The following is a 23145-nucleotide window of genomic DNA, read 5'->3' on the forward strand; positions in this document are numbered from 1 at the left end:
GTGGCACGGGTAGCAACCTGCCACTGTGACCAATGCCTACATCCCAGCTCAGAGAAGGCAGCAGCGGGGCACAGCCACCTGGATGATCCAGTGGACCCTTGGCAGTAATTCACATCCTTTCCTCTTCAATGGTAAATATGACCTCAGTCAAGAGTCTGCCTTGCTCGTTTTCCTAGAATAGCATTAATGAGCACCACTTCTATGCCAGGCCCTAAGCCAGGGGCTGCGGATACTAGAATGATCAGGACAGTCTCCATTCTGTTTTAAACTAATTCTTATAAAACTAGTATCCAGTCATAATGTGACATGTGACATGAAGGAGAGACACAGAATCAAGCAAGACTTATCAATATGGAAAGTCAAGTGGAACATCAGAATGAGGACTCAGCAGAGCGAGGAAATGGAGCATAGAGCTAGCGGTGCAATATTTGTTTAACATGGGAGTGAGAGTGGAGAGGCCGAGTAGGGCAACCATGCAACCCAACAATTAGCTGTAAACCCATTGAGGAAATCATCAAAAGTGAAGGACAAGCAACAAGTCCTAGGCTGGCTAATACAAACCCACCAGCTAATCATGTGGGCTCATCTTCAAGAAGCTCTTTCCTGTACTTCATAGACCTAGACAGGGAGTACTTACTGTGCGTTTGCACGTTCCCATGTTGTACTAATAGTCTAATTAATCATAGTAGGAAAAACCAGCCTGGTGGGTCAGATGAATCAGGCAGGAAGAAGCTGACCAAGACCGGTCTCAGATGGTAGAGAATTAGGCACTCATGAAACGTCAGGGGCCCCTTTGGCCACTGCTGTCCTCCCAGTGCAGCCTCGGAAGAACAGAAGCAAAAGGGCAGTACAGATAGGTCCAACCCCCCCCCCCCCCAACGCAGACATCTGACCTCCACTCTTCAAGCCTATTTCTGCCTTGTCCCCTTTGCAGCCAGTTAAAATGGATTTACTCTTGTCTGGAAAGCAATGTTTCCACAAACATCTACATTTTCTAATTTTGGTGGCTTTGGCTACTTGTCACTGAATTTTCCTAAGTTTTACGTAATGAAACGTCCACCATAGTTTTACTTTAGGGCTGAGGACAAGAGGTAAATGTTTAAGACAAACACAAAGCTACATGTCTGATGGTGAAGGGTAGCTGACCCTCATTTATTTTTGAGGATCCCTGTAGAATTGACCAGCATCGCTGTTGACACAATAGTTGCAGGATTTTAATGCCAGTGCTCAACCGAGGCCTTTCCTTTCTTCTGCATTCTCTTTTCAGAAAACGTTTAGAAGCTACAGATTCAGCTGGGTAGTTTTATGCCTAATCCAAACTGGGTATCTGCTAATTTCACATCTCAAAATTAAGGGACTTAAGACTCAGAGCTTCACCCAAGTAATTCTCATACATCGAGTTGCAAATGTCCCTGCAGGAACTTTGTAAAAATGCAGATACCTGGGCCCTACCAAGAGACTCTAGTGTGGGTAATGCAAGCCGTTTAAGAAGCCCACTTTTGAGAAACATTGTTCATAGCAAAAACCAGCAGCAATCTTTGATTAAAAGGCCACCATTTCACTAGAGTATTCCACCAGACTCTGTGTGTCCCAAAAGAGAGACTGACTCTACTGGGTAATGGGAGGCCCCAGTTTAGCCACAGCTAAGCTTCTTTTATTCTTTTTAACTCAAAAGTCTGAGATAAATTTCCATTTAATAATGATTGTACCAATATTGAGGTAAAAGAGCACCAGGGATCTCAAAGGAATTCTCTAGAAGGACCATGCTACACAGAAACGGAATTTGTGCAGTGGCATCTGAGTTGCAGACTGAAAGGTGGTCTCAGTGGTTAGAAGGCCTCTGCACTTCTAGTACATTGGCCAGTCTTTCCAGTTAATGTTTCAGAAAAACTCCAGAGGAGAAAGTTCATCAACAGATTCTGCCACATGACCTTAGTACTAACATTTTTAGTTTACAGTGATACACAACAAAGTTACTTTTTTTTCGGATGCTGGAGACAAACATCTTTATTAAAGATACTACCAAAATTTTGGCAAACATTTCAAAACAGATTTGTAAACATAATGCTTCCCTTTTCAACCGGCAGCACTTTGAAAAGACAATACAAGACAACACAACCTGAATCAACATTAGTTCAAACTCCTTATATTTTGACCACATAACTTACGTTCCCACATGATAAGACAAGAGATAGTTTAAATCAACGTTAACAGATAAACTCCATGAAATGAAAGTTTGTGCTGTCTGATGAATCACAGTATGTTATGGTTAAATATTCTACTATTTTTTATATTCCTGGTATCCAGGATGAAAAAAAATCTTTAAATATACATCTGATGTAGGTAATAGCTTCTTTGCATATCTCTTTCCAAAAATACTTTATAGCAGTATATAAATAGGTTACCTACACATTTAATTTTATCATTTTGCCCCAAAACTATAGATCTGTTTCATTTTTAACATATAAATTTTTTTGCCCAACATTAATAAAGCTGACAAACTGTTGAAATGGAAATGCTTTTTGTCTTCCACAATAGAAGTAGCAATTTGACAGAAACAAACAAACAAACAAACACCAACAACCTACGGTAACACTCACCAGTTGTTTAACCTGAGCGCCTGGCCTACTGAGGATCAGCTCTTTACCTTCATACAGCTCACATCCACATCAGTTCTGCAGACATACAAGCTGAACACACATGGTAGGCCACAGTGTACTTCCCATAGCTATTAGCGCAGGGAAGCAGTGTAGCTACTGATTAACCACACAAGGTACACACGAGCAAACACCTTAAGGCAGCCATTGCAATGGGGGGTTTAACTTGCAGGGCAGATTTAACACTCTTGAGCCAGTCAGCCCACATGTATGTATGCATGTAAGTGCATAGAAAACTACACACACATTCACACAACTTTCTATTTTTCAACCCTCCAAAACAATGTTTTGATTTTTTTTTAAATTTTGTGCAAATGTCTAAATATCCTACCATTTAAGGCAAAGAGTTTGCATTAGGAAAGGTCAGAAAATAGGCTTGTGAAAAGCATTTCACCTTGCACATTACTGTTTTGTTTTAAACATAAGCAACTCAAGTGTGGACACTGCATCCCTGATACCTAAAAAAAAAAAAAAAAAAATCATCTCTAATGACAAACACAAGTTTTCAAGGAAAAATTGATTTGAAGTATAGACACTGGATCTCCAATATCTAGAACATTGCTTCTATTAACAAACAAGTTTTGGGGTAGGAGGAGAACGAGAAAAAGAAAGCAGCTTCACAATTCAGGGAAGCAAAGTAGAGTGAAGAGAAAAAAAGGAACTCAAGTTCACTAACACTGAAGCTTCCACAAGCAAGTCTCATCCTTTAGAATCTAGAGCAACTCATCTGGAATTTTAAATAAATAAGTTTAAGTTTATTCACATCTTCTGGTTCAAGCAGAGTTCTAGTGCCATGACTCTGCTTGCTGTTGGTCAAATTCACCTATTAGTCTTTTGATGTGAGCCAGCTTGTTATGAAGATACTCGCATCTGTATTTTTCTTCATGGTAATTGGGACTGGACTGCAGACAAAGAAAACAATAAGGAATTAGGTCACAGAATTTACAGTGCTTTGCAGGCCAGATGGCACAGTGGTACCCACCTGCTTGATCTTCTGATATTCTTGTAAGACTTCTTCATGAACATTCTGCAAAATTAAAAATTAGAAATGAGAACATAAGGCCTTGGGTGGGGGTGGGGCAGCACAGTATCTAACAGGCATCTGGCAAGGTGTGGGAAATACTGATGAAGAGATGTAACTTGGGACATTTTTACGTTAGGCAGTTTGGCAGCAGTTATCAAAATAGCAAATGCAAAATTGACTCAGCAATTCTACAAGTTCTGCATGTCTACCTACCTAAGTGTATGATACAGACAGATAAGTGTATGATACAGACAGATATAAGACTAGCAGCTCTGTCCAGCAAAAGACATTTCACACTACGGGAATGCCTCCCAGGCAGTACAAAGGATACCCGGGATGACAGGGGAAAAAAACCAAACACAGAAGTGCTTTCTGGGCTGATTTAAAAATTCTCTATGAAGCATTACACTAGTGAAAAAAAAAATCAAAGTATAAAATAATACGGGTAGTTTGATACTATCCTTAAAAACAAGACACAGTACTATATTTTAATTATTTAGTAACTTAATGGTTTAAATTAGTAGACTGTAACACACTGGTGTCTCATCCTATGTAGTTGTGGTTGTATGTTTTACAATACAGCGTATATTATATTGGACACCATTCCCCCCCCCCCCCACTGTGCTTCCTTATTTAAGAACTATTTCAGTACATTTGTTTCCTAAAGCAGCAGTGAGGCTGGTCTGCTAGGCAGCTTGCTCTAAAGCTAAGGCGATAGCCGGTAGGGAAGGTGAGAGTAGAAACCAGCCCATCTACCTGGTACTCTTTTGAACCTGGAGAAAGGCGTTTTCGTTGTGCGTCCAGTTTAATGAATCTTCTGGCTACTGTCTCCATCCTGGCATGCAGAGCTCTGTACTCATCATATTCAGCATTGAAGTCATCTTTGTAATTCTGGCGCTGCTCATAGGAGACAATAGCAATATATTTTCTAATAATAAAAGAGAGAGAAACAGAATAAATGGAGAGAAGGAAGAAGCCTGGAATGCCACCTTCTTGCATGTGTCTCCAGTAACTGAATGTCACTCTGTCTCTGGTTTGTTGCAAGGTCACTCAGAGAGCCTCAAGAGTGTCCGTGGAGAACGAATGTGGCAATGGAATTGGAAGGGAAGCACACAACATGAAATGTGTTCTTCCAGGGTCAGTCCCCAACAATTTACTCCACACAGTGGAGGAGACCAAGCCATCTGCTCGCAGTCATCTCTGTACAGAGGTGCTTGATGGGTTCCATGACAACAGAATGCCACATAGCCACTGAGCACTCAAGCCATAGCTGGACCAGGACCCCTTGCTTTGTGATAGAAGTTGCCTTTTAGACCCACGAAAAGCAGACATTTTCAACAAGGGGCTCTGGTTTGCTCTCTCCATTCCTTTCTTGACGTTTCTAACTAGACAAATTAAAAAAAAAATTTTTTTTTGACAGAGTGAGGCCCTCCAGTTTTATACCTTCCTCCCACTTTCAGATAAAGAAGGATTTAATATGTGTACATGTAGTTGCCTGCATGAATGTACATGTGTGCCTGATGTCCATCCCATGGAATCTAGAATAGGGCATTGGCTCTTCAACAGGACTCAGATGGATGTAAACCACTTAACGAGAATGCTGGGAACTGAACCCTCGTCTTCTTGAAGGGCAGTACCTGCTCTTCACCACAGCGTCATCTCTATAGACCACCTTTGGGGTTACCAAGGCTGGCCTCCATTTTACCCTGTAGTTGAGGCTGGCCTCGAAATCCCCATCATCCTACCTCTACTTTTTAAGTGCTAAGATTACAGGTGTGTACTGCCACACACAGAGGGTTCTTCCAGCACTTTCCAACACTAAGAAGGCCAGCGCTGTGCTGCTTAGTCTAATTTACTGTATTAATCGATGCCACAAATCTGTGACTGGTCTTAGAATCTAACAGTGAAGGCCAGGTGATTCAGCAGTACATCAGTTACAAGATCATTTTAACAGTAGAACAGGCAGTATCATTAGTTCCCAGTCAGCCTTCTGTTCTGCCCTCTGTTTTCCTGCCATGGAAGGCTCAATTTCTTTGATTATTTTGGGTCAAAACTGAGATCAGGCAGCTGATGGGAGCTGCAGGATGCATGCTGAGGCGCACACTTGGGCCTTATGGTGGCAACATCTTAGAACTGGGGCCTCTTCCAGACAGTTTTATATAACCCTACCAGTTTTATTTAAGTTGCTGTGTCACAGATGCCTTCCTGGGAAAGTGGGAAAAGTGACGCAGTGTGCAAACTGAGCGTCCTCATTAATATTTTTATTTCTGCTGAGTTAATACAGTGTGGGGGCTGGGTTTTTCTAAGTGTAACTGAGGCAGTGGCAGTGTTGATGATCTAAGCTGCCCTGCTGGTCTGAGCTGCCAGCCACACAGGAGCGGTCTCACAGCGCCAGAGGAAGCCCCAAGGGCGAGTGAGGTTCCTGGGAATAAGCATGCAGAAGACCAAGCCAATCTTGAAACCTAGGTTTAAGTCATCATTTATTTCACTTTCTGAAAATCTGACCTTTACTATTTTATTTAATAACTTAGTTAAGGAAAAATACCAAGTAGGTCAATAATTGTGATGCTCTTTGATACTGGCATTTTAGCAGTCAATATTTTTTAACAAATTCTTATGATTTTACAGTTGGTTTTTAATGTGGTGAAAGAGTAAAAATGTATAAATATGGGATAACTTACAACCACATAAGCAACAAGAGCACTCTTAGGATATAAAAATTAGTAATACTGTAGTTACAAGTGAATTATTCAAACACCAATCATACAGGTTTTACTGAGTCTCCTTTTGGTTTTCTTATGAGGTAACTTAAGTTCTGTGTTTTAGAAGTGTTCTTGTTACTTTTAGAAAATAGCTGTACTGGTTGGTATAAAAGTTAAGTTTTTAGTTTGGGTAAAATACATTGCTTTTATTTAAGCAAATAAAGCACATGACAAGAGAAAGGATGTGCAGAAGCAGAGGAGCAACAGTTTCTGCTGAAAGACTACATTAAAACATTAAGACTAGCCTACACATTTCATAACTACAGTTATGCTGGCAAACACAGCAAAAGCTTTGAGTTCATGGTAGAAGTTTTAGGATACGCTATTAATAAAATGATTTAAAATCTATCAGAAAAAAATGCTGTGTGACTCCAGGGCTCAGCTTTCAGAAGTCTAAGGAGAAGCAGGCGGGTGAAGGGGTGAGTCTGTGGGACTGTCATGGCAGACTGGCCTCCGCAGATGGCAGAGGACTTAGGAAGGCTGCTCGTGTTCCTGTGAGCTGAGGGTGATGATGAGCACCAGGCTTTCTCATCCTCCAGCAAGTGCAGCTTTCACACTGGTGTTAGGCAGAAGTGACAGCTTTGGAAATCTAAAATATTCTCTTCTGTGCAAGAAGCAAGGTAAGAGTATCACCTAACTTCGCCCTTGAGATGGCGTTAATGGAAAAGCTTAGATTATATCTTCATGTTCCATGTTGTACCTATTTTGCAAATTTGTTTCATTTTGAAAGCTATCTGATATCAGAGCTTTTTGATTTTCCATGCCCCACCTTTCCAGGCACTTGCAATTTAATAATTTTCTTCTCACAGAAGCCTTTGATTGTATGAAAAAGCTAGAATTATAAATCCAAGTTATAATTTCTGTGATAAGCAGTTACAAGCAACATTCCTAGCTCAGCATTTAGCAACCTGTTGTCACAAGAAAAACATACCTGGTACTAAAATGAAATAACTTTACTATTCTTCCCTTCTAAAATTGAGAAAAGACCTTTATTTATATAGAAATGAAATTACGCTCTATACTGTTCAGCATGGAGGTTCAGGCACTCTGCAGCACTGTGGACCCCTCTAGGGGTTGTGCACTCATGGACTATCAGCTTTGCAGGCTGTGACGCTCAGTCTGGCCCTGGAACAAAGACAAGCTTTCTGTTCTTAAAAACCAACTGTGCTCTGAGCAGGGAAGGCAAAGCTGCCCCTGAAGACAGTGGTGGACTGCGGACAGCAGGCTTAAGGGCGGCCTTTCAATAGCAGAGGATTCTATTTCTGGAATTTCTTACTTTTTTTGATTTGCAAATTATGGGAAAAGAATTTGCAAACTTTCTAAAATTAAACAGCTTACTCCATTGGCAGACAGAAAACTTACATCAAATAATCTGGGAGTTCAATTGTTGAAGAAGGCTCCATGGAGGCAGTGCAACCTTCTTTAACTCCTATGAAGGGGGAAAAAAATCAGTGTTCATCAACCAGCATGGTTATCAAATGCCTCTAACTTTAAGATAGATTAGAAACATCTGGACAACTTCTCCTCAAATTCTTTCCTTCCACCTCAGTAAGCAACAGCAAGCAAGGGATACAATGGAACACAAACAATGGAGCCTGTGACCAGTGCCAGCAGAGCTGAAGCCAGGAGTTTACAGCACCCTGGCTACTGCAGAGTCTGCACAGTAAAGGAATTCCATCTTAACCCAGGGTCGAGCTTCTATGCTTTCATCAGCAGTGTGGCATCTGCCTAGCAATTCCAAGACTGTGGTGGCAGATGCAGCCAGACAATGAAGGTAACATTTTACACCAGCATCTACTTTTCATGAGATCCAAACAAGGCAGGAGAAATAATAAAGTCTACAGTAGCAGCCTGTTTGGATCACTGTATTTTTACTGCCACCCTTCTGGAGCCAGGCAGTGGGGCTGCATAGGCAGTTTTTCCATCGTTCATAACAAGGTGTTAATGAATGTGGACGAACACTCCTCTATCTCACCTTTGGTTCTTTCTTACAGTACTAGATAGAGGTCAGGGAAAACAACAACAACAAAAAAATGTTGTAGTTATTCCTGACCATGCTGTTAAAAGGTCAAATTCCCAGGATTCCATTGTTTAACATACAGCTTCCAGGGGCATTGTTTAAACATTTCATTAAGATATTTTTTTTAAAAAGCACACTTAATAACTGAAACTTTATTTTGCTGGCAAAGCATATATTCACTATAAAACAAATGTGAATATCTGAATTTTTAAATCGTTTGAAAGATAGATAACATAGACTCTGTGGGCTTATTGTTCACTTATATAACTTTGACTCAGACATGGCCACACAAGAGCCTGAGTCTTCAAGGAAGAGCATCAGGGAGAGAGTCCTTCTTCCTTGCCATAGATGGAGGATACAGAGGATGATAGGTCTGGATCTGTCCTCAACTTGGGATGATCACACTTGGTTCTGAAGTTTTTTTACATACCACAAAAGAAGGACGTAAAGACATTAGGCCTGTTTTCCCAAGTCTCTAGCCCCGAAAACACAGTTTCTATGGTAGTCTCAGCATACTGGAATCCAGTCCTCTTGGTACTAGGGTGACTCAGAACCACCCCTAAGGGTGGGAGTGTGGAGGAGAGAGTATCTAGGAATCTGGTTTATTAAATCCAAACATGAAATTTTACTTCATGGTCCTATCCTGACTTGACACACTCAAGTACAAAAAGTAGTCTAAGTGGGGGGGAAATAGCTTACACTTGGGCCATTATCCACTATTATGCTGTTCTACACACTTCAAGAGATGACAAACCCAACCCAGGTCAACTGCGTCTTACTCTTAAGGCCTCCTCTGCAAACTTCGCTAAGAGAAAATAATGAAAACTTCCATTTGGTAGAAATGGTCAGTTAAACCCCAGGATTTCAAGCCTTCAGTGTTACGAGAAAGACAGGGAGTAACTAGAGATGTCAGTTTCCTAACAAAAACACCCTGGTCTCTATCAGCTAGGGACCTTGTGAAGCAAATGATGACGATGTAGGCTTGGCTGCTTTACAAAGAATTTGACAGTCTTTCCGTGCTAGTATTAATTACAGCAGGAGCACCTTTGGCTTCTCAAAAAAAAAAAAAAAAAAAAAAAAAAAAAAAAAAAAAAGGAAACGGACATTGCCATTGCCTATTGTGTCTCTGTTTCAATCAGTTCAAGAATGGGACGTACCTGTTACACTGAGGTTGTACAATATGACAGAGAAGGGCAATGTACCAAAGGGGGATCTTTGGAGAATGGCAAAGTCACTTTAAAATACCATTATAAATACACATAAAGAATTCATGTTTAATACTTGGTTAAAGAGACTGAAGTGACAGCTACAAGGTGGAGGAAAACCAGATGCTACAAAAGCACAGTATTAAGATTAATTCAATAGAAGGTCAATTGCTGAAATGGGATTATTCTACAAGCATCACCTACTGCTCATGCTCCCCCAGGTCACTTTTACTCTTTGAACAAATGTAAAATACCTTCACTGGGGTTCGGACTGGAGCTCCTCAGCTTGGCAGGTTCTTCTCTCTGAAGGTCTTCTTCCTTTTCCTCCATTGTCTCAACGTCGTGCTTTTTTATTTGGTCCTTTTCCTTGTGTTTTTTAGACTTCTTTTTGGACTTCTTGTGAGACACTGATTGGTTTTCTTCCATAGGCTTTGGACACTTTAGCAGAACTGAGCCAGGGGGCAAGGTTTCCAGACAAGTCCTAGAGGTATATTTGTCTTGCTGGTCCTCAAAAATGCTACCGTTTTGACTAAAACTGTCCACAGGTAGGTCTTGAGTCCCCCGGCCTTCTGGAGTGCTAGGGGAATTGGAGTTGGAATTTACAGTCTGAGGAGGATTTGAGACAGGCAGGTGGGTTGAAGGCAGTGGTGAGGGCGTGGGAATGGCTGCAGCTGCAGGGGGCGGTAGGAGGCCTGCAGAAGATTTTTCACTGGTGGGATTCAAATGGCCATTTAATGTTGGTGGGACTCTGTTTGTCAGGTGAGATATTCGAGCTTTTTTGTTCATTAAAGGATCAATGAAATCGGAATCCAACGGCCGTTTCTGGAGGTGGGGGAGGAAATGGATGAGTAGCCTTACTCATCATACTATAAGTTTACTCAAAAAAGAACCTCCCAGAACACACACACACACACACACACGCACACACACACACACACACACGCACACACACACACACACACGCGCACACACACACGCACACACACACACACACACTCTAAGAACCCCAAGCAAACATAAAATCCAATTTTAGTTCCTCTGTCAAAAGAAGAACAGGGGAACAGTGCCCAAACAGTACTTTTATATCGTGCAGGCTCCTCTCAGTCCCAGAGACTATTCTGATTTACGTGCATTAGACACTCACAGTACTAAACAGAAGTACCATCCTCCATGCTAGCGCAGCTGTCCTAGTTGCAGTTTGCACCGTCTGACTCTGTTAGCACTTTAAGGCTGGCAAAGGGCAATGGACACACTCTGATTGGCTAACGTGCTCCACTTACCAGTCTTATCATCACACTGTGAACTAGCTCATCTTTACACTCATTTCTCTAAATACAGCTATCATTTTTGAAATGTCATCTTAATTTTTCACTGTACATATGTGTTCATAATGTTGTAAACTCATTCTATGAAGACTGGCTCATTAAAATGAGGTAGATATACTTATAAATCTTGCTTTATTAGCTCATCCCAGTACTCACAGTAACGCTATGTAAGTTACAAAGGAAAATGAACAACGGAAAAGTATAAAATTACAAGCCAGCTATATTTTGTACTTGAACTTAAAAAGAATAATCAATCTGTTAATTCATTTCTGTTTCACTTTAGTATGAAATATGTAATTCGATCAGACATGAAATAGCTTCACAGTAGTTGTCATTAAAAGTGACGTCTCCACAGACTCCCAACATGTGAAACTGGACCTAATCATTTGTCCTCAGCTGTGCAGGATCCTCACAGTGATATCCACCACTCTGAGACACAGCTAGCCTCTTGCTTGTGCTCCCCAGACATCTGTCTGCTTCTCCCTAGGTATGGGGGTGGCGTAGGGCACTCAGGGTAGGGGAACTCTCAGACATCCCAGTGAGATGCTTCTAAACTAGAATACGGTCTGATTATGAGTCTTCTGATCACTGTCAAATTGAAAAAAACTTTAAAGAAATGCATTTAAAAACTGCTACCACTTTTTAATTTGTCCAAAATATATATTCTACAAGAATGTTCCTCCAGACACATTTCAGACAAAATCAAATAACTTCAATTTTCCATATAACCTGAGAATTATATGGAACTGGATGTGTCTTCTAGTTAGCGATCAAGCTGAAAAGCAGATAATTTTACAATAAATTTAAATTTTAAAAGTGGCAAGCAAGGTCTATGCATTAAGCCCTTTGACGAGCAAGGCAGCACAGTGTACAGCATTCTAAATGAGGTCAAAACGGCAAGTTTGGCCAGGACTTAGCTCTGGGCTTTGGCCAGGTCATCTGTGCGGTTTCCGTCACTTACAAATTAGAGACTGGCTGGCTGACTGCGCTGAGCTGCAGGGCAGGCCGAGGGTTTTGTAACTTCCTGACATACCTGAGGAGATGAGGCAGCATCTTTGTTGGAACTCATGGGAGACTCTGACCGGCTAGTGCCAGCATTCTGAGACGGATTTAGTTTCCTGTAAGGAAAATGCATTTTCCAGGTAATAAAGAGGCCTTTGACCAGAATATTACTTATCTGTTCCATTTGTAAAGACAAAGGGAGGAGGGTCTGACCTGGAGAGAACCGATTCCAGTGTGCGTCTGTCTGTCTCACTGTAACCTGGCCAGTCTCGCTGCAGGTCCTTAAACACATAATCCTTTAAGGTATAAGAGAGGTCCTTAGGATTCAGATTGGCCACCTGGAACACAGTGCAAATAGAGCGTCAGCTATTTTTGTTGGGTATATAAATCATTTTTATGATTTTCCCGGGAAGATACCCAAAGGACCCCACATCCTACCACAGACACTTGTGCCTAACGTTCACTGCTACTGTATGCCTACCAGAAAGGAAATGAAGCCAGTCTAGCTGTTCACCTTCTACTGAGGAAGGGATCATGAAAATGTGGTGCCTGCATGTGCACTGTATGAAGTAAAGGAATATAGCCTCAGAAGACAACCATCCTCATGTTCCTTCTTGTATGTTTTCTTGAACGTTTGATGTTTGTATACATATAATTTTGTAGGCTAACACATGCCATGACACTCATATGAGGACAACTCTGTGGAGTCAGTTTTCCCTTACACCTTCGGTGTGCTCCGAGGACCAACTCTAACAGCCAGGCTTGCAGAGAAGCACTTCTACTCCCTGAGCCACTTCCAGTGCCGCCGAGTCACTATAAAATTCCTTGGTCACTTCTATTTCAGCAGAAATCAGGATCCTGGATGGCAAATAATCACCTCTCAACCAGCAGCACAAAGTGTTTCTATAAGTAACTACCAATTTGTGGTAATCTTGCTTTTTATTTCTTTTGTGATAACTAAGTTTATTTCTTTTATCTGCCAGCTTTCCTGAAGAACCATTTATTCAAGATCCTTGAAATCACCTCAGACCAATAAGCAAAATCACAAACTGAAGGCCCCTCAGACCTCTGTTAGAGAGCTTATTCCCAAGAGAAATCTCTTCTAACCCCTAACTACAGTTTCTAGAAATGTTCAGGTCAATAATGTAGTCACTTCACACATCTATGGCCAAACCAAAAGCACTAAAAATTTTTATTGACAGCTTCATACTTTATGAATTCTAGTCCTTTTAATCCTGCATTCTCTTATCTCCTCCCTCTCAGCAAGTTTCCCTCCTACACACCCAAAACACTTAAGGCTAGGGAACAGGTATTCTTTCCATAGGTTTGGGGATGGTCTTTTCAGTAATTTGAGTTCTTGTTGTATCTTTTAAAAAGTTTGTCAGATTTAACAGTCTGTCTCATATGAGACTAATGTAGTATTAATGTTGTCATAAGGCAGCCTTTCAACTCTGTAAATAAATGCATACAAGATGCAGTAGGACTTTCTTTGAAGTGGAATGTACAGACAATGGCTTTCCTTTTCTCTGACAACATACAAACTAACACCACTTCCCCAGCACAGTCACCTCTTGAGGTCTGTGAGGACAACCTCTGGTCACTTCCCTCCCCTGAGGGCCTCTTCTACGGCTCCTATGCTCATGCCTTTATATGGGGATGCACTCAGTAACTTCCTCTTGCCCTGTTTTCCTCTTTTTTTCTCCTTCCTGAGTTCACTCACTAAAATTTACAATGCCCAATCTATATGATAATCCCTAAATGTATGGCTTTAGCCCCAAATGTCCTCTGAATACTTATGTGCACTTATGAACACATCTATTGGATCTGTCTAATCGACATTTCCAAGGAGAATCTCAGTAGAGCTCTTGGCTACCACACCCTGACACCTGTCCCCTTTCTGCACTTCTCTAATCAGTAACTCAACATCCACTAACAAACTGCTCTGGTCAGAACTGACCCAGAAGCTCAGGCCCTTTCTTCTCTTCATCTCTGTTAGGAAGGTCTTCTCAAAATGTAGCTCTAATCTATGAAACTAACTCCACCAGACCAAGCCGACAACACATCACACCTTGATTTCTGCAGTAGACTTATTTAAGTAGTTGTTCTCTTCTGTTCTCAACCCTTGTGCCATTCTTGACATGAAAGTGAGTGTTCTTATTGAAAGTACAGATCAGATTACAGCATATTCTTGCTTAAACTCCACTGCTACTTCCTATCTCTCTCAGCACAATCTCCATAGCCTTGGTCTGCAATGCCTTCTGGGATTTAATCTCTTTCCTCTCTGCCAGGCTTCCAGAAATGATGACTCTTCTTGTCTTTTGCCATTTCAGCTAAGAGATAACCATCCAAGAAAGAGTTTCCCTAAACTCACCTTTAGGAGTAGATCTCTTGCCTAGCCCCTTGTAGATATACTTCAGAAGGCCAGGGTTTACCATGTGGTGAGGGAACATATTATCTGCTATAATCCAGGCGCAGTTGCCCCTGTGTTCAAAGGGGATGGCCCCATATCCTTCACGTAAGATTATATAGATTTAAAGTATCTTCCATATACTATAAACAACCTCTAAGTTACTTACAACAGCCAATAAAATATAAATTTATATACAAGGTTGTTACATGCTATTGTTTGAGGAATAAAGTCTACATATGTTCAGTATAGATGCAATTAAAAACACTGCGGTCTTCAATTAGTTGAAGTTATAAATATAGACCCCACTGATATAGAGAACCAGCTGCACTCAATGGACAGATGAATGAGCAATGAATGTGAGCTTGACACAAAAACCCAAAGGTTAAGATTCGGGTTAATTGAGTTGTTTTGAATTTTTTAAAAAAGGCTTTCCAGGAAAAGTCATTCTAAGGAAAAGGAAGCTATACTTAGTGGTACACATTTTTAAATATAGCACATTAATAAGTATTTTAATATTTTAATTCACAACATTCACAGGGTACTCAAAAAAACTACAATATAGATAACAAATCAGCAAAAATACCCATTGGCATGGGTAAAACAGAACTGATCATTAGCTAGCATGTTGCTACTAGTTGGTGACAAAATAACCATTTTTTTTTTTTATAACTTGCTTATTCTGTTACCTATTCCTTTCCATGCCAGTTTTGGTCAGTTTCATGAAGCGGAAGTTATGGTAGCTGTTCAGGATAAGGAATGGACACGTAAGAACTGGCTTTAATCAAAGTTCTGTGTGTCCGTTTTCTTTCTTCTGAAGATGAAATGATACGAGGCACATAGTACGAGCTTCCCAAGTGGTGGGTGCTCCGGGCCTCTGTCTGTTCTCACTGGGCTAGCAGTTTCTGCTCACTCTGAGCATCCAGATTACTCCAGAGTTATCTACACTGTGCTCACGTCCCTCTTTCAGGCGCTTCACTGGTTGGTGTAGGGAGGAATCTGCCACAGGCAGATTAAAAAGATTTTTGGGATATTCAAATATACAGCCAGGATGAAACTGTACTCAATGATTTTTCAAAACAACCTGACCACTAACTCTCGTATCCAAGTGTTCAGGGTCAAATATATCCATTTTAAGATATGGCTATCTATACTCCCAGCATCACAGAGTTACTGCCATGTACAGTGGTAGCTTCTATGAGGTTACTCTCCATCATTTTGCCTTATTTCTCTTGTACTTTAGAAGGTAATTAATATTTCCTGTAGATGCATTTACCAATGAATTTACCATGTATTTTGTGATATGCAACCTGACTCTTCCCTCAACAGAAGACTGAACTAACACACACTCTCATTCTCATTCATTCTCCCTTTTATCCTTTCTCTTTAGCTTTAATAAGGGCTATGTGACATATAGATTAAATAAAGATCCCTCCAAATGAATGAGGGATTAGCTAATCCCAACCTTCAGATGATGGTTTTACTCTCTTATAACATTATAGTAGTACGTTTTGAACATAAGCTAAAACTTAATGAAAGCAGACTTAAAATTGTATTCCATGTTATCAAATAAAACATGGAATCCTAAAAATGATGAAATTTAAGAACAACTTTGAAAATGTCATTACTTTTTTAGAAAAAAATAGATGGAATTGTTTAAGATAGATCTGAATGTCAATTTACATCCATCACCCGAAGTAAGTATGAAAAATAAAGGAAATCATTATCTGATAGTTCTTTAATGAGAACAAATGCCTACTTCACACTGTAGTATGTATTATAAAGTAACTGTTCATAGCTACTCCTGAAATACTCATATCCCTTAATAAAGACAAGTGACTAATCTTGCACACAATGGCCAAAAGATACAAGGTAATAAGAGCTTCAAAGAATATGGGAGTAACCGCACATTCTAAACGATTTACTAGGCAAAAGTATTATTGTGCCTTATACCAACGGAAGACCAACAGAGGCCATCATACAACTTTGCCTCTATAAACCAATGAGATGTAGGCGGTATATATAGTCTATGTGTCTTAAGATGAAAACAAACAAAAACTTCCCCAGTTCTTAATGAATTTTGGGCAAAGGTTTTAACCAAATGAGGATAATGTTCACATTTCAACCAGCTTTTATTGAAACGCTTTAAAAAAAGATGACTTAAGCTGGACATAGCGGTACATACCAGTACTATGAGCAGTCAGGAGGTGGAGACAGGAAGATCACCAAAACTGAGTTTAAAGCAAGCCTGAGAAACTTAGCAGTACTCCATCTTAAAAAAAAAAAAAAAAAAAGAAAACAGCCCAAGATGCCCTAACCTAATAATATTAAAGAGTTATATTTATACATGAAATTTTCCTATCTCAAAAACAGTGACAATATTAGCAATTGGCAGAGATTTTATATGTTGTTTTGAAGACAGGAGCCTACCCAGGCCAGAACTCACTCTGTAACTCAGGATTATCCTGAACTTTTGATGGTTCTCCTGTCTCCACGTCCTGAGTACTGCTATAGGCATGTCCTATTTATGTGGTACTAGGGATCAGACACAGAGTTTAAAGCACACTGAGGAAGTACTCTGCAAATAAGCTACACCCATAGTCCATCATGTGTTCTTAAGTGGATCTCCTCAAAAGGCACACACAGAAGCCTAGTTGTCCTCACCTGTTGCAGAATTGCTCCCAAGGAGTTCTTGTCCTTTTGATTGACACCATCTTTCTGCAGGCGGGCAAGCAGCTCAGGTTTCTTGTAGGCTTTTAGCGCCAGTAAGTGAATGACTCTGTCCCTGTATGGCCTCTGAGACACACTGCTGCTGCCATGAGTCTTCCGAATTGTATTTGCAGGGTTCATGGGGGTTGACCTTTTCCTCTCAGGCACTGCATCTGAGGTGGCTTGAGGCGCTTTCCGAATTTGCACTCTTTTCCCTGAAGTCCAGTGGGGAAGACACTGTTACAAATCTGTGCGCTAGAATATAAGGAGCATGTCAGCTTCCACAACCCAATTTAGGTAACTTTTATGTCCAGAAGAAAGAAAGATCATTTTATTTCAATTTTTACCTTAAAGAAACATAACAACAGAAAGTATTCTAACAGAATTCCTATAATATGGAGCAGAAATTTTTAATAGAATTATTTCTTAAAATTAATATGTATTATAGATGTACTTTTGCCATTTAGCTATATGTGGATAATAATCACTGATACAAACAACAGAATAGAAAATTTTAGATTGTTGGCTATTTGAAGACAGGCAGAAATAAAGTAACTTCAATGCTTTCCTGTGTACTTTACAGTACTTAAATCTGCATGTAATGCATCACTTATAAAAAAGTGAGTAGAACCAGGAACTCATATACCAAGAGGACACTGCCTCAAAAGCACATGGAGCCATGCATGCCAGACTTCATAAGAAAACACATTTGACTAAGCCAAGGATGTAGTTTCATAAACCCATAAACACAGCCATCACAAAGAGCAGAGAACATGTACAAGGTGACTACTCAAGATGGTCCTTTTTGGTGGGCAACAGCACACATGAGGAGTAAAGTCAGACCAACTGACCAATCAACCGACCCACATTCTCAGAAGAGAACACAAATCCATCTGTCTTTAGAAACCACACAAGCAGGTCAGATAGGCATGGGAAATGGCACAAGAAGGCACACCACTCCCTCAGGGCCAACGTCACTGCGTCAGTAACACTTTCTGCTTGGACAGAAGACCTCAACAGTTGGTAACTTCTAGAGAATGTGTGTATATCAGAAGTGACCCGAGGACTCTGTACTCAAATCTATCCAAACAGAGCACCTCACTCAGCCTCAAGTGGGACAGAAAGCAGTATGGATCTTTTTTTACAGTTCTGAAGTAGAATCTCTTAGCTTCTTTACATGATGGCCAAGGCCACTCCCTATTGGAGAGGGAGAACTGGGGTGACACATCATCTAGGGTGACTTCACCAGGAGCAACACCGAAATGCAGAAATGACAGACAAGTAAAAGCCACTCTAATGAGCTGGGTGCACAGATAAATCGGGTCCAGGAGCTCTGCTTACTAGTGTTTCTGTCCAGGCTGGGCCCAGACAAAACGTAGATATCACCCTACCTCATGGCTGGGAAACTTCTTTGCAATTTGAACATAAGTGATGGCAAGTCTCAGATGAAATTACTGCACAATGAAGGAACACAACACTACGTGGGCATTGCCTCATGATAAGGAAAACTAATCACGTAATGTTTTAAGAGACGATTTAAAGCTGTTTTTTTTTTATATATTTTATAATTTAGAAAAAGTTGGGTCAGATGGAAAAAGACTAATATTTATCATGTACCGATTATGGTTTAGTGAAAGAAAGGCTATGTATCTAAGGGCTTCAAGCCAGTGATTTCTTCAAGGTAAGCCTTATCTCCGTTTCACAGTTGAGAAATCTGGGGTTTTCAGTGGGGGATGCTCAAAATAGCGAAGTGCTTACTTAGCAAGGTGGGCAGGTCCGTGGTCACACCCAAATCGCCTTACGTGTCCCTCTTCGTGGGAAAGGCTTTATGAACGAATGCCTAATGCTTTCCTGTTGTTTCAAGTGGGGCTGTAAGCTCTGTGAGGGCAAGGCCGTGGCTGCTTTCCACCAGCAGAATGAGTCAGTGCTAAGACTGCCAACGCCAGCAAGCACAGAGGCCAGAGGCTGTACTTTCCCACATAGCAGACTACCAGTTCGAAGACACATACAAATCTCTAACGCAAACCCTTTGGTCTATCATTTCTCAGCTGTGGCAGCGTTAACATCACATTCTTTGATCATTCAATAGAAATTTCTGGGGAAAAATAGGGTCAATGTCATGAAAATTTAGGAAATCCTCTAAATTCCACACTTCTGCCCTGCCTGCCAATTTCCGCAGAAAGCGAGCCCTTAACTTCTTTCCCAACCACAATGTCACGTAGAAGTCACGCGGCCCTTGTCACGCCTTTCTACCTCATTTACCTCAGCTCCTTGGTCTCAAAATGGCTCCCAGGGGTTGCTGGGTTTCCTCTCACCCTCCCAGAAGGAAGCACAGGAAAAACGAAGGAGGCTAACAGGCCCAAAAAGGGAAACCAGCATGAAGTGGCTACAAGAATGGATTCTGATGAGTGAGAGGACAACCCGGGGCCTAGTGCTGGGCTGCTGCCTCTTCCCAGTACACCAACATCACCGTTCTTTCAAATGATTGAAAGAACAACACAACAGTACTGGTGCTGAATTACATTTAAACATCACTTGCCTCTGTCTCTCCAAACCTCAATCCAAATCTCCAATCTCTCAATCAGGAAGGAGCTCCAAGACTCAGGAAAGAGAGGCTACAGATGAAAACTTCATGATATAAATACTAACAGAATTGTGATGCTAAAGAAAAAGAAAGTAAAGAGGAAAGATGTTCAAAGAAGGCAGGGCAGCTGTATTTTTTTTTTAATATTTGCCTCAGAAAGGCCCTTTTTAATAAAACCTGTGGGAGAACCTAATTCTCTTCCCAGACCCAACTGCTAATCAATTCCCCAGGCTCTTTTATATACAGCACAGTGGTACCAACAGAGTCGGCTAATCTGGGACTATATCTGAGTCAACTGTTACACTTACAAGTACATCTCTAGTTCATCCATTTAATACTCAGATATACTAAATCATCAAAAATAAGGAAGGTGGAAAATTGAGAAGACAATCATAGATATTAGATCTGCTGGGCTATTTTATATACCTGCGTAAGTATCAAAATATACAAAAATGGTAGTTCAACAAAATTCCAGAAATTAGGTAGGCATCAAAAGGTGGGGATTATTGACTTTTCCTTATGAAAAATATGCTAATGTTCATCACTGACACAAACATAAAGAGCAGAGATGAAGTGTTACTAAAGAAGATGTCACCATGTTGTCTAAGTAAAAGCATCCCCGGTTCCTCTCCAGACAAACAGGATTTGTTATGTTCCCCACTGGAAAGTTTCAGAAGCTAACAGTCCAGGAAACTAGGCAGATGACCCCTAGATCCTAACAGTTCAGACTTCATCCCTTAAGCATGGCTTGTGTGGCCTAGCTCAGCTGGCAGAGGCCGAGCCTGGCACTGCGCCACACCACACCACAGCAGGACCAGCGTGACTCTCGTCTGCCTCCACCCAGGCTCACACCACTGAAAGAAACCTTGTTCTGCAGGTACCTGTGTTGGCAGAGGTGAGTGTCTGGTGTCATTTTACATGGTACAGTCAATTATAAGCTGAGTGGTAACTTGCTGTTTAAGAACGAGAATACAATTTGTACATGAGGACATGCCTATATCATCATCATCATTATTTTTTTCTGAGCCCAACAACTTGATGTGTAAAATGGAGAGATAGGCATAACCTACTTCATAGGGAAATCATTGACTAACACTTTAAAGAGCTGAATGAGCCAGGTATTATAAAAAGTAGGAAAATACAAATGAGCTGCCCAGCAGGAAAGGACCATGTTGTAAATAACAGACGATAAAAAGCTCGAATGTAACATATCCAGGTAGAACAAAAAGTAAACAAAACAAAGTCCAATGGGACCATAGGGTCTTCAGAGTTGATCTGGCTTTGACTAATAATTCTGTTTGGTGAGGAACTGGAGGGAGTCCAGATATTACAATATGAATAACTAAAGGTTGTGACACAGGCCATACTAAGGAAAATTAAAAGGAGCCTGGGTTATGTGACTCAGAGAAAATGCCCAAGGAGGTTAATGACAAGATTTAAGATCAGAGAAGAACACTATATAGTGACAGTTGAGTGGTCAAGGAACTGAGGACAAAACTGGGAAGAAAAGAATAAAGAGGACACACCATAGGATGGCAGAGATAATGGTAGGGCTCTGATGAGAGGAGTGAAAAAGCATTTTGTTTACTTGAAGTTTGATAAGGCAGGTTACCCCTAAAGTACATGTAAACTATAATCCCTATAAGAAAACTTGTAAGCTCTAAAATTCCTGGTACCATTACAAAGTTAGAGGGATTCCAGATGTTGAAATGTTTGTCATATGAACTAGATATGCGGGCCCATGCCTGTAACCCTAGCTCTTGAAAGCTCAAGGCAGGAGGTTTGCAAGTTCAAAGCCAGCCTGTTTGATAAGTAAAGTCCAGTATACCCTGGACTATGGTGTGAGATTCCCCAAAGCCAGCCAGCCTACGCTCCGCACAAGCTAGCTGCATAAACTCTAAGTGGACTGACTTACTTTCCACACTATCAAAGCATACAGCATTCATTACGAACACAGGAGACATCTAAGCACCAACCATAGGACGAGTATAGTAGTTTTTGCTGGTTTTGGGTTCCCAGCTAGTTATATTAGGGGAAAATCATTTTGATGATTTGAGTCCCTACAACAATTGCTTCAATGTTTATAAAATGGTGGTATTAGATTAAAGCAAACACTTTAAAGATAGTGACAGATAATTCACATTTTATAGTAAAAATGTTAAGCGGAGGAAAAATCTTATGGACTTAAAAATAATTTGAGATTTAGGTTATTAACACAGACAGCTAATTAAGTTATTTAATAAGGAGAAAGGAGAAGAAAGAAGGCTGCGGACTGTTACTTCACTCCACAGGAAAGGGAAGGGAGAAGTCTCATCGTTGGTAACAGTCCGAGTCAGGGTACTGGGTCCTGTGTGTATAAATGTCTGGGGAAGCCAGGAATTGTTGTTAAACCAAACTAAATGTATCTAAGCTGAGCACCAAGTCCCAGGAGCATTGGCTTTGTTCCAAAGACACTTATTAAAGGCACTGGTGGAGTCTCTCAAAGCCAAAGGCAACATAGCTGGACCAGCAAGGAAATTGCTTTTGGAAACACTGACATTTCCAAATTACTATCTGTTCATCACTTCTGGCCATCTCCACTCTATCTGTCCTCACTGTGAACTGATCCCTGCTCACAAGACCCCTGGCTGATCTGGTCTTACTTTCCTTCCATCAGTTGACGATAAAGACAATCAGGGTGGGAGAGGGTCTTAGTTAACGGGTAGATGAGGCTGAGAGGATCACAACTGTGACTAGAGAATCATCATCCTGCTGCTTGCCTGTGACTCCACCATAAGCTCATTTTATACTTTTACAATAAAAATGCAGGACTGTATAATAATCCTGTAAAAACACAAGCAGAATCTACAACAATGAGGCTATCAACTTATTTTTGTCTAAGAGATTTTGATTATAAAAATAGCTCTATAAAAGTACAATCAGGAACCACACTGTCCATCATTGAACTTAGATCATCCAACGATGTAAAACACAAAAGACCACTGCCACAACCCCATTTGGTATCATGACCAGACCCCAGTATTATGAAATAATAAGTAGACAACAGAAAGCTCAAGAATTACAAAAGTAATAAAACTTTACAATATGTTCATCAACTTACCAGAAGCCTGAAGAAAAAACATGACTTTTTTATGTACTGAAAATTAGTTTCTGTGTTTCCATCCTTAGTATTACCAGTATTTACCTACAGTCATCTTGAATTAGTCCAGTCAACCAGTGTGAAGGAGAAATATGTCCATACAAACCTACATATGGTCCACCGGGTTTGATAACTTTGGTGCTTCGATTACGGGATTCCTCCTCTGCCTGGGTCATTCTTTCTCTTGTCATCTGATAGGAGTCATTTGTTGCACACACTGTAATTTTATCTTGTATAAATCCCAGGCAATTGAGCTGGGAGGCTCCAGAGCTGTCAAGTGAGATAGTGGCTTTGTTAGAGACGACTATCAT

At 40.7% G+C, this 23145-nt stretch overlaps 1 protein-coding gene across 1 annotated transcript in view; it reads right to left on the reverse strand.

Moving 5' to 3' along the window:
- Positions 1-1962: 1962 nt before the first annotated feature.
- The window catches only part of Ell2 (elongation factor for RNA polymerase II 2), a 61195-nt gene continuing 40012 nt past the window's right edge, over positions 1963-23145 (reverse strand). The window contains exons 4-12 of the mRNA XM_050122177.1: positions 22941-23104; positions 17067-17326; positions 12209-12333; positions 12027-12111; positions 9923-10490; positions 7806-7872; positions 4438-4609; positions 3640-3684; positions 1963-3559 (exon numbers count right to left, since the gene is read on the reverse strand). Of these exons, the coding sequence (XP_049978134.1) occupies positions 3443-3559; positions 3640-3684; positions 4438-4609; positions 7806-7872; positions 9923-10490; positions 12027-12111; positions 12209-12333; positions 17067-17326; positions 22941-23104 (1603 nt within the window). The 3' untranslated portion in view covers positions 1963-3442. The remainder of the gene's footprint in view (positions 3560-3639; positions 3685-4437; positions 4610-7805; positions 7873-9922; positions 10491-12026; positions 12112-12208; positions 12334-17066; positions 17327-22940; positions 23105-23145) is intronic.

Source organism: Alexandromys fortis, unplaced genomic scaffold (genome assembly GCF_014885135.2).
Source record: "Alexandromys fortis isolate MF-2015 unplaced genomic scaffold, M_Fortis_MF-2015_v1.1 scaffold_163, whole genome shotgun sequence".
Lineage (NCBI taxonomy): Eukaryota > Metazoa > Chordata > Mammalia > Rodentia > Cricetidae > Alexandromys > Alexandromys fortis.